Source organism: Vigna unguiculata, chromosome 5 (genome assembly GCF_004118075.2).
Source record: "Vigna unguiculata cultivar IT97K-499-35 chromosome 5, ASM411807v1, whole genome shotgun sequence".
NCBI lineage: Eukaryota > Viridiplantae > Streptophyta > Magnoliopsida > Fabales > Fabaceae > Vigna > Vigna unguiculata.
The window spans coordinates 41,454,435-41,470,594 of NC_040283.1; the positions used below are offsets into that span (position 1 = coordinate 41,454,435).

Below are 16,160 nucleotides of genomic sequence, written 5' to 3' on the forward strand. Positions count from 1 at the left end.
ATTTTTCATTTTTTTTTCAATTTTTTTTTACATTTTTGTAATTATTCAAAAGAAAAACATAAACTATCACGTGTTAGGTTATGGTCATGTTAAGTGTTAATATAGCCGTGGTTATTTTTAATTTAGTCACTCTATTTCAAATGATTTAATTTAATTTTCTTATTTTTTGAAAGATCTAATTTTCTAATTTGAGATCATATTAGTAATTAAATTTAATTAAAAGAGATGGTGAGTTTAGAAACGATGGTAGGGAGGTTGTAAGTTAAACTCTATTACTAATAGAAACTAGCAATTGTCGATATAAAAAATAAAAATAGAAGGAGAGTATTTTTGTAAAACAACTTTAGTCAAAATTATTAACAAGAATTACTTTCTCACAAAAATATCAAAAATAACTTTTTTTCATTACAAAAATATCAAAAATAACTTTTTTTCATTTAAAAAGAGATGTATGGACACCTTTAATTTTCCATCACTTAAAAAACTTTAATATATTTACTTTTCTATTTAATTATTACTAATTCATTTTATATTTGTGAATAAAAATATTTTATTAATGTTAAGTAGGTTAATTTTATTAATGTTAAGTAAGCGTAGAATAAAAAATGGAATATCCATATATCATTACCTATTAATTTCTGTAGTGAAGTGCTTTTGTGTCTCCATTTCCTTTTAGGGCATATTGTAAGTGTGTTCTCTTTTATGGAGATAAACGAAAAAGGCATAATTGGGATAATGTAATGTACTAAGGTTTTCAATACTGTACTAACTTTTTTTATACACAGGAATTTACATATGCTTATATACTTATTGTGTTGAACCTATTTTGAAACTTACATGACCAAGATCGATACGTTTGTTAAGTTTATATAAAATTGCAAGTATTTCAAATTATTCCAATCTTTACTTTATCAAAAATAAGTATTAGATATAAGTATGGTTGCTATTAAAAGATACATTTGTGACTAGGAATGATAACGGGTCGGGTCAGACACGGATAGTGCCTACCCGTAACCCGATCCGTAAAAAAAAAAATTCGCTTGCTACCCGTCGGGTATCTGCTTAAAAAATATCTGCGAATATTTTTAAAATCCGCGGGTACCCGTGGATACCTGATACATACAAATATTTTAAAAAAAAATATTTTATAAATTTTTTAATATAAAATTATAAAATTATAAAATAAAAATAAAAATTAAATTATAATTATAATTATCATTAAATTTGACATAATAAAATATAGTTAATTTTAATTTTAATTAAATTTAACTTAATAAAATATAAATTAAATTTTAATTTTAATTTTTTGCAGGTAACGGGTATTCGCAGGTATGGATAATATGATACCCGTACCCGACTCGTTTATAAGCGAGTATTAAAATACCCGCTACCCGCAGGTAGTAACTATCCGTCGTGGATTTTATCTACGGATATCCGCAGGCGCGAATATTTTTGTCATCTCTATTTGTAACAAAAGATATCTAACAAATTATTTATCGATTATTTAAGTAACTTGGATATATATATATATATATATATATATATATATATATATATATATATATATATATATATATATATATATATATATATATATAAAGAGATAATTGGTTAGAATCGAATAATTGTATATTCTAGAGATAGCCAATAACCATCTACATATGTTACTTTGATTATTTTTTCGGTCTTTATTGAAAGGTCACATATCCATTTCATAAGGAACACTGCTTCAATTTTCATACTCACTTTTATACACGTAAATTTTCTTATTTTTTATTCATTGAAGCCTAAAAATCTTTCACATATGTGAATCTTTCTTCATGAGTGAAGTTTCACTTCTTTAAAGATTCTTTTTTCACCTTGAAAGATCAATTATCTTTTCCTATAATAATAAGAGTAAATAAAAGTTAATATTTCTGCTTAATAGCACATTTTTATGAATCATATAAAGTCAATATATGATTTTTGTTCTGTCTTTTTCTATTTTGATTCATACATTTTCATAAGTGGTGCATTGCATGTAAAACAATTTGTATTTCTAAATAGAATTGTAGTTCTCACATAAAACAATTCCCTGTGAGAAAAATGCATTAAGAAAAAAGAACTCGAAGTGAAAGAAAGAGGCACGCACACCTATCACAAGGGAGGAAAATCTCGAGTTGATACTCTCTAACTTCGAAAAGTCTAATTTGGTCCAATTTTTTTTTTTATATTTTTAAATAATGGACACAATTTTCTATTCAGTTTTTTAATATTAATATGATTTTCAATATAAATTAAGAAATAGAAAACGTAATTGCACCGTATAAATTAAATGCCCTCTAACCTTTTAAGTTGCATGTAATTATTTTTCCACCTTTCGTTTTTTTTTTCTGGTGTGCAAGGAGGAGATGCACCACCTGACTTATGATTACTTGCTTTTTTTAAAGTTCTAATTTTAGTATTTTAGTTAATGTTTTGAAATTGAACTGTAATTAAATAAGAGAAAAATTAATTAGTAATTCAATTATATATTGTAATACTTTTAGTTAACAGTTGAATTGTAATCCAACTTGATAATAATTTTATATACATAAATAAATTAAGTTAATAATTTTTTTTGCTTTTCCAAAAACATTTTTTATTGTATTGAAAGGCTAAAAATCTGTAGGGACAATAACACTTGACAACAGGAGAAAGAAGACGACTAGGGGAGTACCGACAAAAGTGTAGACATTGACGTTGACTCTATCTCATTATTAAATATGAAAAAATAATAAAAAATTTAACATGTGAAATCAAAGTAAATATTAAAATATTTAATTAAGCTGTGATAAAGTGATTTAATAGTCGAAAAGAATCAGAGAGGAAAGGAAAGAAAAAAGGATCGTGGTTCAACTTTTTTATAAACAAAAATTAACAACTAATATTTTTTCATGAAAAATTTAATTAAAAATAATTATATAATTAGTCTATTTTTGTTTAGAACTATTTCCATCATCATATTTGCTTTTATAAATTTTATAGTAATGTTTTCATAAAATAAACTAAAATTTTATTTCAAAATTAATTAATTGAAAATAAATAAAATAAAGTAATAATAAAAAATTTAATTGTTTTTAATATAATTTTTATATTAAAATAAAATTTTAAAATAATAATAGATTAATTAAATTTCACACATTTAAATTGTAATATTTTATTGTTGTATTTGTTTTTATTAACTTTTCATGGTGTATTTATATCAGGTTAAATATATTTTGATCCTTTAATTTTAAATAAAAATAAAATTATTTTTTTTTAAAAATTTTGATTAAATTTAGTCTCCAACTTTAGAAATATATGAATTTAGCTTTTTAATCAAATTTTGTTAAATTTATTTGAGATTTTAAAAGTATATTATGATAATATTTGAGTTATTTATATTATTTGATACATTTAAGCTTTAATATTATTTTAAATATTATCATGAAATATATTTAAAAATAAAATAAATTTAACAAATTTATATATATATATATATATATATATATATATATATATATTTTAAAGTCAAGGGACGAATTTAGTCAAAGTTGTAAAAAGAAACAAATTTCAATTTTAATTAAAAGTTAAAGTTTATGATACCAAAATCATGTATAACAATTTTATATTTTATTTTAAACTGGAAGTCTTAATAATGAAAATGAGTGTTGTTGTACTTTCCTGTCTATAAGAAACTGGAAGTTTATGTAACAAAGTATTTCTAACAAATTATTTATTTATTTATTATTTAAATAATTTAGATATATATAAGAAATAATTGGTTATAATTGAATAATGGTATCTTCTACTATTAGTCAATAACTAATTATATCTCATTTATTTTATTTTGACTATCTTTTCAATCTTTATTAAATGGACAAACAATCTATAAATAAATACCATTCAACAGTACTCGTTCATTTCTAATAATCATTTTTATACTCATAAGTTTTTTTTTGTCTTCTTTTGGACTTGAGAGAAAAATCTTCTGCAAATGAATTTATCTTCATAATTGAAATTTGATTTATTTAAAGATTATCTTTTCACATAGAAAGATAAACTCTTTTCTAATAAGAAAAAGGGTAAAAAAATAGTAAGTGATTTGACATCAATTGGATAACTATAAATTTGTACACTTATTTATTTTAGGCTTAATTAGTAATTTATTGTTTTAATTTGTTATTTTAGTTTTCTTGTTATTTTTATATTTAATTTGATCTTCAATTTGAAAAAAGTTAATTTGGTTCTTTTTTTAAGTTGTGTCAGGGCAGGTGTCAATTTATAAATTTTTTTTTTTTAATTTTTTTATATTTGTATAATTGTTAAAAAGAAAAACATAAACTACCACGTTTTAGGTTATAGTCATGTTAAGTATCAATATAGTTGTGGTTATTTTTAATTTAGTCACTCTATTTCAAATGATTTAATTTAGTCTCCCTATTTTTTGAAAGATCTAATTTTCTAATTCGAGATTATATTAATAATTAAGTTTAATTACAACTTATATATATATATATATTAAAATATTTTTTTTATAATTTTTACATCAAATCCTTCACGTAAATACTCAAATTATTTTACTTTTTATATTTTTTCACTTGTAATATTTTACACTTGAATTTTTTTACATTTGTAAAAAATAAAATAATTTGAGTATTTAAGTGGAGTAATTTAATGTATAAATTCTAAAAATTTATTTTAATATGTATATATAAGTTGTAATTAAGTTTAATTATTAATTTGTTTTGAAAAAAATTGAATCGTTCAAAAAAAAAAGGACTAAATTAAATCAAAATTTTACATAGAGAGACTAAATTAAAAACAACCAATGTTATACTTGTTATATTGACACGTGACACAATCATGATCTGACATGTGTTAGTTTATATTTTTCTTTTAAATTAAAAAATAAATATAAAAATTAAAACTTAATGAATTGACACTACTAAATTATTTTCTATCTTTTACTAGTGTTAAGTTTCATGAATAAAATCAATTTCTCCTTAACTTATGAGTGTGTATTTACACGTGCAGTGTTGCTAGAATCTAATGCAGACATCACCTTTACTTTATAGTGATGATAATCCATAGTAAACATAAGAGTACCAACATTGAAACATAAGTTGCACAAACGTAGAACACAAACATTGAAACATTTTTTTTTTAACAAAGAGGTAACTTTCTTATTTTTCTCCTATTTTGCAGTGGTATCAAAAGCCATTTCCTAGTGGTTTAATTATATTTTCCTATCACTCACTTCTAAATAAAAATATATATTACCTATTCTACTATTACTATTTACTATCATTAATAATAAAATTATAATTTAATAATTAAACAAAATTCATAATATAACTAAATTTATATATTAATAATAAAAATTTAATAATTTTAATAATAATAATAATATAAATAAACTCATATCTTAATAATAACAAATTAATAATAATAATTTTTATCTAGGGATAATTTGGTCATCTTATAGTTTTATCTATGAAAATAATATTTTTTTATCATACACATCAATCAAATCACTAAACAACTTTCATAAACTTTTTTTTTCATTTTTTTTTCATTTCTTATCATCGTTCTCTGAATCCAAACAACCTCTCTTTTTCTTAAAATCCAATCCTCCAAATCCATATAAAAAATAAAAAAATAAAGACACCTTAGGTGTGTGTTCTTTTGTAGAGATTGATTTGAAAGAGATGACTGATGAATTTGAGGGTAAAATTTGTTTTATTTTTGTTAAGGGAATTGGAGGTAATGGTGAAGTCAATTTAGGAGTAAAGTTTATGAAAGTTTGTGAGAGAGTTAATTTATGTGACAAATTATTTTTTTCAATAAATTAGAAAGTAAAATTATCAAATTACCATTGATATTAAAAGTAATGTGAAATGATATTTAGATGAGTTAGAATTATTTTATATTTTTTTAATGAATAAAACTTAAAAAAAAAACATGACTCCATCTTGGTCACATGGAGTTGCTCGATCATATGGAGCTGCAAAACACGAGCCACCATTCCAACCTTCCTCTTACCACATTGTTTGCATTGTCCTTCCTAGTGTATCTTCCTGCATGGAAAGTTCAATTAGGAGAGATGACAAGTTTAGAAAGGAGAGTGAGAGAGGTTGTGAGTTAAACTCTATTACTAATAAAAACTAACAACTAACATTTGTTGATATAAAAAATAGAAATAAAAGGAGAGTATTTTTGTAAAACAACTTTTGTCACAATTATCAACAAGAATTACTTCATAAAAATATCGAAAATAGATTTTTTTTTCATTTAAAAAAAGGTCAGAAGCGGACCTATGAAGGGGGACATAGGGGGTCAACCCCCCAAATTTTTATATCTACATAATTTAATTAATATATAATTTTAAATATATATTTAAAAATTAATATTTTTAATATATTTAATATTTTAAAATTTTTTATATATCTATATTTAATATATTTCTATTCTTTTTTTTTTCACATTTTCAATTTTATCTTTTTAATATTTTTTAAAATAAAACTAATTATTTTATTAATATTATCTTTCAAGCGATCACTTATTTAATTTAATCATTTTTTTATTTAACTATTTTTATTTGAAACTTAACTATTATAAATTAAAATTAATTATAGTAAAATTATAAAAATTATGTGTATTTATTTTATAATTATAATGATAACAATAATTATAATTTTATTATTTTTTATTATCTTAAAAAAAGTAAATACAATGTTTTTACTAGTTTATATAAATATTTTAAAATTAATCTTTTAATTTTTATTTTTCGTTCAAAAGTGTGAAGTTAGTCCTCCAGTTTTTCTAGTTCCAATTTGATCTCGATTTTTGAAAAAATGATATAATTTGATCATTTTTCGTTAAATTTTATGAATCAGATCAAGATTTTTTAATTAAAATTGAAGTTGTGAATAAAGATGATTTGCTTTGTTTGTGTAATTGACTTAATCTTAGAGTCAGTCATGATAAAAAATCATTATTCTGCTTCAAGAAATTTAACAAAAATAATCAAATTGCATCAATTTTTAAAAAAATCGGACCAAATTAAAACTAAAAAAAATAGAAGACCAACTTGACATTTTTTAGCAAAAAATGGAACAAAAGAGTAATTCAACCAAAATTTTGACACCCTCCAAATATTGATCGAAGATTCGTCACTGAAAGAGTGTATGGACACCTTTAATTTTCCATCACTTAGAAAACTTTAATATATTTACTTTTCAATTTAATTATTACTAAATTATTTTATATTTGAGAATAAAAATATTTTATTAATGTTAAGTAGGTTAATTTTATTAATGTTAAGTAAGCGTAGAATAAAAAATGGAATATCCATATATCATTACCTATTAATTGTTGTAGTGAATTACTTTTGTGTCTCCATTTCCTTTTAGGGCATATTGTAAGTGTGTTCTCTTTTATGGAGATAGACGAAAAAGGCATAATTGAGATAATGAAATGTACTAAGGTTTTCAATACTGTACTAATTTTTTTTATACACAGGAATTTACATATGCTTATATACTTATTGTGTTGAACCTATTTTGAAACTTACATGACCAAGATCGATACGTTTGTTAAGTTTATATAAAATTGCAAGTATTTCAAATTATTCCAATCTTTACTTTATCAAAAAAAATAAGTATTAGATATAACTTATATCATATAAGTATGGTCGCTATTAAAAGATACATTTGTAACCAAATATGTCTAACAAATTATTTATCTATTATTTAAGTAACTTGGATATATATATATATATATATATATATATATATATATATATATATATATATATATATATATATATAAAGAGATAATTGGTTACAATCGGTTATAATTGAATAATGGTATATTCTAAAGATAGCCAATAACCATCTACATAAGTTACTTTGATTATTTTTTCGGTCTTTATTGAAAGGTCACATATCCATTTCATAAGGAACATTGCTTCAATTTTCCTACTCACTTTTATATACGTAAATTTTCTTATTTTTCATTGAAGCCTAAAAATCTTTCACATGTGAATCTTTCTTCATGAGTGAAGTTTCACTTCCTTAAAGATTCTTTTTTCACCTTGAAAGATCAATTATCTTTTCCTATAATATTAAGAGTAAATAAAAGTTAATGTTTTCTGCTTAATAACACATTTTTATGAATCATATAAAGTCAATATACATTTAAACCATAAATTTTTGTTATGACTTTTTCTCTTTTGATTCATATATTTTCATAAGTGGTGCATTCATAAATTTGTGTTTCTAAATGGAATTGTATTTCTCACATAAAACAATTTCCTGTGAGAAAAATGAGTTCGGTTTGTCCGTTGCGTAAAATATGACCGAGTCTTTGCTAGTTTAATGTTATGGTGCTGTTTCAGCTTTTTAAATTTAATAAAAGTTATTTAGTTTAAACATTTATTTAAACACAACGTTTTGTTTTACTTTTTTTTTTTAAATTGATGTATTTAAATGATAGTGTTTTACTTCTCTGTTTTCACTGCTGTAAAAAGCCCTATTCGAATGTACCAATGTCTCATGTTTAAAGTTTTGCATTCAAGGTTTCAGGTATTTTTTTTCCTTCTTTGTTTTTTTTTTCAGTACATTTAAATGTATAAATATATAATGATCACGTCGGTGCAATCATCACTTTTATCCAAACTTGGGGCATTTCACCGTCACTTTTATCCAAACTTGGGGCACTGTTAAATTTATATAGCGATGAATGTTTATACAACACATGTTGCAAAGTTGACCACACAAACACATCAAATTTCATAATAATAAAACATTCACTTAATCATATCATACAAACAACTAATCATGAGTTACCTCAATAAAGTTTTGGAATGATACAACATCTAAAGTAGTCTAACTAAATTCTACTTATTGCATCCATCTTGAACATCTTGAAACAAGCCATTTTGAAACAAGCCATCTTGAACATCCTAAAACAATAGAATAAGATGAATGTTAGTAACTTCAATAAAATATTTTGTTGTAAAGTATTGTTACATTCTTAAATAAGTGTACATACCATAAGCATGCTAGTGAAGCTCATTTGATAAGGTTGAGACAAATAAGGTATTGATTGTGATTCCAATGGAACTAAAGTTGATGACCCTATTAAAGGTTCACTTGAATGAAGTTGTGGAGGTTTTACTTTCTTCTTTTTGTTGTTGGAAAATATTGTAACAAGCTTCTAGCTTCACCATATGCCATATCTCTCCGTCTCTTTGAGTTCAAATAGTTCTTTACATCTTCTCTTGTATAGCCCAAATTCTCTCTACCTCCCACATATTTACTCATCAAATCAAATGATGCCTTTTGTTCAATCCCTGCCTGTTCTGCCATTTCAAGATCATATGCTTGACAATCTGTTATTTTTCGTTGAGAAGGTAATAGATGAACTGTTTCTGGTGGATGAAGTGGGTGATTATGATCATCAACAAAATCAACAACTCTATATCTTTCATTAACTCTTTTAACTTTCATTCTTGCAACACATCCTTGTCTCAGGTCGAGGATTATTTGTCTTAAAGTCTCTTTTATTTGGTTTTCTCATACCTTCCTTGCAACAAACATATATGTAAGAAGCATCTTTTTTATTCTTGTTAGGGTAGTGTTTTCTAACTTCAAAACCTTTACTTCCACCATAATTATCCCAAAATTTCCATGCATCTTCTAGGTTATCAAATTCAAGACCAAGTTTGAGACTCAAACTTGTATCCATCAAATACTCTTATAAAAAACATGAATAAAACTAAAATAATTTATCAAATACATCATAAAACATAAATGAATCATGGCAGAAATATATATTTATACATTTAAATGTATTGGGAAAAAAAAGCAAAGAAGAAGGAAAAAAAAACCCTGAAACCTTGAATGCAAAACTTTAAACATGAAGAGCAATTGCAAGACATTGGTACATTCAAATAGGACTTATTCGAATAGGACTTTTATAGTAGTGAAAACAGAAAAATAAAACACTGCCACTTAAATACATTAGTTTTTAAAAAAATAAACAAAACACTGTGTTTAAATAAATGTTTAAATTAAATTAACTTTTATTAAATTCAAAAAATTGAAACGACACCATTGCACTAAACCGACATAGACTCAGTAATATTTCACATAACAGAGTAATATTTCACATAACAGGCCAACCGAACTCGAGAAAAATGCATTAAAAAACAAGAACTCGAAGTGAATGAAAGAGGCCCGCACACCTATCACAGGGGAGGAAAATCTCTGAGTTGATACTATCTAACTTTGAAAAGTCTAATTTGGTCCAATTTTTTATTTTTATATATTTTTAAATAATGGACACAATTTTCTATTCTGTTTTCTAATATTAATATGATTTTCAATATAAATTAAGAAATAGAAAACGTAATTGCACCGTATAAATTAAATGCCCTCTAACCTTTTAAGTTGCATGTAATTATTTTTCCACCTTTTGTTTTTATCTTCTGGTGTGCAAGGAGGAGATGCACCACCTGGCTTATGAGTACTTGCTTTTTTTAAAGTTCTAATATTAGTATTTTAGTTAATGGTTTGAAATTGAACTGTAATTAAATAAGAGAAAAATTAATTAGTAATTCAATTATATATATATATATATATATATATATATATATTTTGTAATACTTTTAGTTAACAGTTGAATTGTAATCCAACTTGATAATAATTTTATATACATAAATAAATTAAGTTAATAAAATGTGTTTTTTTTTTCTTTCCAAAAACATTTTTTATTGTATTGAAAGGCTAAAAATCTGTAGGGACAATAACACTTGACAACAGCAGAAAGAAGACGACTAGGAGAGTACCGACAAAAGTGTAGACTTTGACGTTGACTCTATCTCATTATTAAATATGAAAAAAAAATAAAAAATGCGAAATCAAAGTAAATATTAAAATATTTAATTAAGCTGTGATTTAGTAGTTGAATAGAATCAGAGGAAAGGATAGAAAAAAAGGATCGTGGTTCAACTTTTTCATAAAAAAATTAACAACTAATACTTTTTCATAAAAAATTTAATTAAAAAATCAAGAAAAAAATACAACTCAAAATGGTAAAAATAATTATATAATTAGACTATTTTTGTTTAGAACTATTCCCATCATCATATTTGCTTTTATAAATTTTATATTATTTTTTTATAAAATAAACTAAAAATTTATTTCAAAATTAATTAATTGAAAATAAATAATATAAAGTAATAAGAAAAAAATTTAATTGTTTTTAATATACGTTTTATATTAAAATAATAGATTAATTTAATTTCACTCATTTAAATTATAATATTTTATTGTTTTATTTGTTTTTATTTTGAGATCGAAGTTTTATTTATAAATTAAATGATTTATATTTTTTATTTAAAATTTATTTGAATTCTAATATATATATATATATATATGTAATTTTAATTTGTTTGAATATATTTTTATTTTGAGATATAATTTTTATATTTTAATTTAAATTGTATTTTAACTTTAGTGTATAATTTTATCTTACAATTTCATCCATTAAAATATTTTTTAATTTATTCATGACTCATAAACTTTTATTTCAAATTATCTTCCTTAAATCCAAACGATCTAAGTTTCAGTTCCTCAAATCCATTCTCAATTAAACATAACATTAGGGATGAAAAAAGAAAAGAAACTTCAAAAGTTAATTTTAGAATTTAAATTTAAATATGTTTTAAAAATAGTTTTAATTTTCTTTTCAATTAAATAAAAATTTTGCTTCTATATTTTGTTTTATTAATTTCTTCTTATTAGAAAAATGATTTTATATTAAAATTGTCTTGATATTAGTTATTGTAACACTAGTTCTGTCTTCTCTCCTCTTTGACCAGTGATGATTGCATTAGAATATCTTTGTTGGGCATGCCGAGTGAGACTTAAACATGCTTGTAATTTGTAGCTCTTTGAAAGATCAAGAAGTTCGTTTTTTTGTTTTCTGTTTCTGAGAAAGAAGGACAAACAATTAAGGAAATTAACAAGAGATTGAAATAGTAGTTGATTTTATAGAATTTGATGTCAAAATTTTGAGAAGAAGGATCAGAGAGACCGTAGAAGGTTGGTTTTAGAAATGAGAAGTGAAGAGGTTGTGTTGTCGTTCTCCTTTCTTTTTCTCTGGCTGTCGATATGCTTCGAAATATGTTATGGAAGAGATACTCTGAAGGTTAACCAGAAGATAACCCAGGACTCCGAAGGAAACCTTTTTTCATCAAACGCCACATTTGAGCTGGGCTTCTTCTCTCCCGGTGAGGAAAGTGGAGAGAAAAGATACCTGGGGATATGGTATCACGGCTTGGAACCACAAACAGTGGTGTGGGTTGCCAACAGAGATCATCCCGTTGCAGATTCCAGTGGAGTTTTTCGAATTGCGGAGGATGGAAATCTCGTGGTAGAAGATGCATCATCCAAAACCCACTGGTCCTCCAAACTTGAAGCTAACTCGTCCGCCAACAAAACACTGAAGCTCCTAGATTCGGGGAATCTAGTACTAATACAGGATGACTCTGAAACCACATATCTGTGGCAAAGCTTCCAAAACCCAACAGACACGTTTCTTCCCGGCATGAAAATGGATGCGACTTTGTCGTTGACTTCTTGGAGAGACTCCGCTGACCCAGCACCTGGGAACTTCACTTTCAAAATGACTCAAAAGGCTGAGAAACAACGCTTCGTTGTGCAATATCATTCACACATCTACTGGGCACCTTATGAACTTGGCACAGAAGCGGCTTCCCAGAAGGTATTTGATTTGTTGCACAACACCACCTGGAATAGTACAACGTACAAATATTCTAACAAAACAGTCTTCGTATCAAAGCCTTACATGTACAATAAGTCAAGGCTGGTAATGAGTTATAGCGGGGAGATAGTGTTTCTGAAGTGGGACGAGAAACCATTACAATGGAATAAGAAATGGTTTGGACCAGAGGACAAGTGTGACATATATGATTATTGCGGGAGCTTCGGCATATGTAACAGAGATAACCTTCGGTGCAAATGTTTGCCAGGATTCAGTTCTGTTCAAGGTTTGCATTCTGATCGAGAATCGGAGTCCCAAGGATGTGAGAGAAAATCAAAGCCGTGTAACAGTACGAACGAGGACGTGTGGTTCCTGAACTTAACCAATATAAAAGTGGGGAACTCAGACCAAGAAATTTATACTCAAACAGAAGCAGAATGTCAATCCATGTGCATCAACATGTGTCCCGAACCACAGTGCCAGGCATATTCATTTAATACTTCTACGTATGGTGACCGTAGTTCATACTCCTGCTATATCTGGACGGAGCCTTTAACTTCTCTTGTTGAGAACAACCCGCGCGGTCGTGATCTTTCTATCTTGGTTAAGAAATCAGACATAGGTAATTTATATATTCTTAATTCAAATAATTGAAACTTCTATATCAAATTTATAGGTCTTATTGTATTGACTTGTGAGTTTATGGTAAACTCTGGAACATGATTTATGGGTGAATTATTAATTGTTATTATGTAGCACCAACTGCTAAATCCTGTGAACCTTGCGGCACATATGCGATTCCTTATCCCCTGAGCACTGGGCCAAACTGCGGCGACCCCATGTACCACAACTTCAATTGCAACAAATCCTCCGGCATAGTTAGCTTCATGATGCCCGGAGGAAAATCATACCCAGTTACTTGGATTGATGAAGCTACCAGAATTTTTTCCATTCAAACAGGCGAATTCTATGCTTTTAATTCCATTTTCAGCAATCAAAATAGCACTGATTTTCCGTTTACTAGAACCGAGTTCTTTGAAGATACCGAAGTAATAATCACTTGGCTACCTCCGCGAGAACCGCCGTGTACTACGCTTATAGATTGCATGAATTGGCCACATTCGACATGCAGAACAGGGGAAGGTGCAAGTAGGTGCTATTGTGATTCAAACTATAATTGGAATAAAACAATTATGAGCTGCACCCGAGGTTAGCATTTTATTATTGGAATGATTAATTGATTTAATTTTATTGTGTTTCTTCTTTCTGCCAAGGATTGTTGATTAAATTCCTAAGTCCAATTGAGTACAAACTTTGAAGACATTTTATTCTGCGCGTTTCAGTGATTTTCTTGCTGGAATTACTCCTTGTGCTGAATTTTCCAAACTCCGTTTGAAACATTTTCTTGACTAGAATAGAACTGCGCTGCCAATTAAAGGTATTTTGGACGTACAATTATAATGGTTCTTTGTCCTCTTACTTTTTGCATTTTTTTTCCGTTCTGCGACAGAAGAACCATCAGGAAAAATGGAATTGATTCTTTTAGCTACTCTTTGTTCTCTGGCTGCTATGACATGCATCATAGCATTTGGCATTGTGTGGAGAAAGAAAAAAACCCGTAAACTTGGTAACAATTTGTAGTTTTGCATGTTGAATTAAAAGTATGTTATCTGACGCTCAGACTATGAAATGCTATATATTTCTTCTTACCAAGTTCAGATGGAGCAAGCACCCGAATTCAGGAGAGCTTGTATGAGAGTGAAAGACACGTGAAAGGTTTGATTGGCTTAGGAAGTTTAGAAGAAAAAGACATCGAAGGCATTGAAGTGCCTTTTTACACTTTTGCAAGCATTCTCGCAGCTACCGATAATTTCTCAGATTCTAACAAGCTTGGAAGAGGAGGTTACGGACCTGTTTATAAGGTGATTTGCTCAATTCATCAATCTTTATTACCTACGAAGCACTGAATCCATACAAAATCATCTCATGATATATGGAAACCTTTTATCCAGGGAACTTTTCCTGGAGGTCAAGAAATAGCTGTGAAGAGACTTTCAAGTGTTTCCACTCAAGGCCTGCAAGAATTCAAGAATGAGGTTATTTTGATTGCCAAACTTCAACATCGGAACCTTGTTAGACTGAGGGGCTACTGCATAAAAGGAGATGAAAAAATTTTACTCTATGAATACATGCCAAATAAGAGCTTGGACTCATTTATATTTGGTGAGACTCCATATTCCATCACACAACCTCCTTAAAGTATTCTCTAATTATTACAGCCATAACTTCACTAACCTTGTTCTTGATTTGAAATGTGAAATACATACGATGAAAGACCGTAGTCGAACTATACTCTTGGATTGGCCAATGCGGTTTGAGATAATTGTAGGCATTGCACGAGGCATGCTATACCTTCATCAAGACTCTAGATTGAGAGTGATTCATAGAGACCTGAAAACCAGCAACGTTCTCCTTGACGAGGAAATGAATCCAAAGATATCAGACTTTGGTCTTGCCAAAATATTTGGAGGAAAAGAAACCGAAGCAAGTACAGAGAGAGTGATGGGAACCTAGTAAGTTCACCAACTACTCTCACTGTATATGCCTTATTGTTAATTTTCTGAATGTGATGTTCCATCATGCGTTCTTGCGACGTTTAACATTGATTTTGTTGTTTTAAAGCGGATACATGGCTCCAGAGTATGCTTTGGATGGACTTTTTTCAGTGAAATCTGATGTTTTCAGCTTTGGGGTGGTTCTGTTGGAGATTCTTAGCGGAAAAAGGAACACAGGATTCTATGAGTCCAAACAAATTTCCAGCCTTTTGGGTTATGTATGTTTCTTGTGTTGCAGTGTTGTGTTGTTTTTATGACTTATATTGACTACTGAATAATTTTTCTTTACATTGTATCTATCAGGCATGGAAGTTATGGTCAGAGAAGAAGTTACTTGATTTAATGGATCCTAGCCTTGGTGAAACATGCAACGAAAATCAATTCTTCAAGTGTGCAGTTGTTGGGCTACTATGCATACAAGATGAACCAAGTGATCGACCAACTATGTCAAATGTTTTGTACATGCTTGACACAGAGACAACAAGCATGCCAATTCCCACACAGCCAACATTTTTTATGAACAAGCGTTATTCTAGCTTAGCTTTGTCTTCTAGCAAACCAGCGACAAGTCTGCAATTTGACAGCAGTTATAATCATGGCCGATAAGTGATCAAAGCTTAAGATTTAATACATGAAAACTATATCTTTTTATTTTAGTTGTATTTTATAACGAATTAGGGTTATTGGTATCATGAAAACTATATCACGAATTAGGTGCAGAACAAGGATTACATTTAATATTCTCTTTTA

At 27.1% G+C, this 16,160-nt stretch overlaps 1 protein-coding gene across 2 annotated transcripts; it reads left to right on the top strand.

Annotated features, from left to right (window-relative positions):
- Positions 1-11,880: 11,880 nt before the first annotated feature.
- Positions 11,881-16,160, top strand: LOC114185133 (G-type lectin S-receptor-like serine/threonine-protein kinase At4g03230). 2 transcript variants are annotated; one of them, XM_028072667.1, is made up of 8 exons: positions 11,881-13,417; positions 13,552-14,004; positions 14,306-14,422; positions 14,515-14,717; positions 14,808-15,018; positions 15,131-15,368; positions 15,478-15,628; positions 15,714-16,160. In XM_028072667.1, exons 1-8 carry the CDS (start codon positions 12,127-12,129, stop codon positions 16,014-16,016), a joined length of 2,967 nt encoding a protein of 988 aa, XP_027928468.1. In that variant the 5' UTR covers positions 11,881-12,126; the 3' UTR covers positions 16,017-16,160. The 2 variants fall into 2 exon arrangements, with proteins under 2 accessions (XP_027928468.1, XP_027928469.1); XM_028072668.1 differs by having other exon boundaries at positions 14,309-14,422.

Bases quoted from the DNA above. Each gene is read 5' to 3' on its own strand.
- LOC114185133 (XM_028072667.1), top strand. From the start codon at position 12,127: ATGAGAAGTGAAGAGGTTGTGTTGTCGTTCTCCTTTCTTTTTCTCTGG. The intron at 14,423-14,514 runs GTAACAATTTGT...TACCAAGTTCAG, and splicing joins GAAAAAAACCCGTAAACTTG to ATGGAGCAAGCACCCGAATT. The intron at 15,629-15,713 runs GTATGTTTCTTG...TGTATCTATCAG, and splicing joins TTTCCAGCCTTTTGGGTTAT to GCATGGAAGTTATGGTCAGA.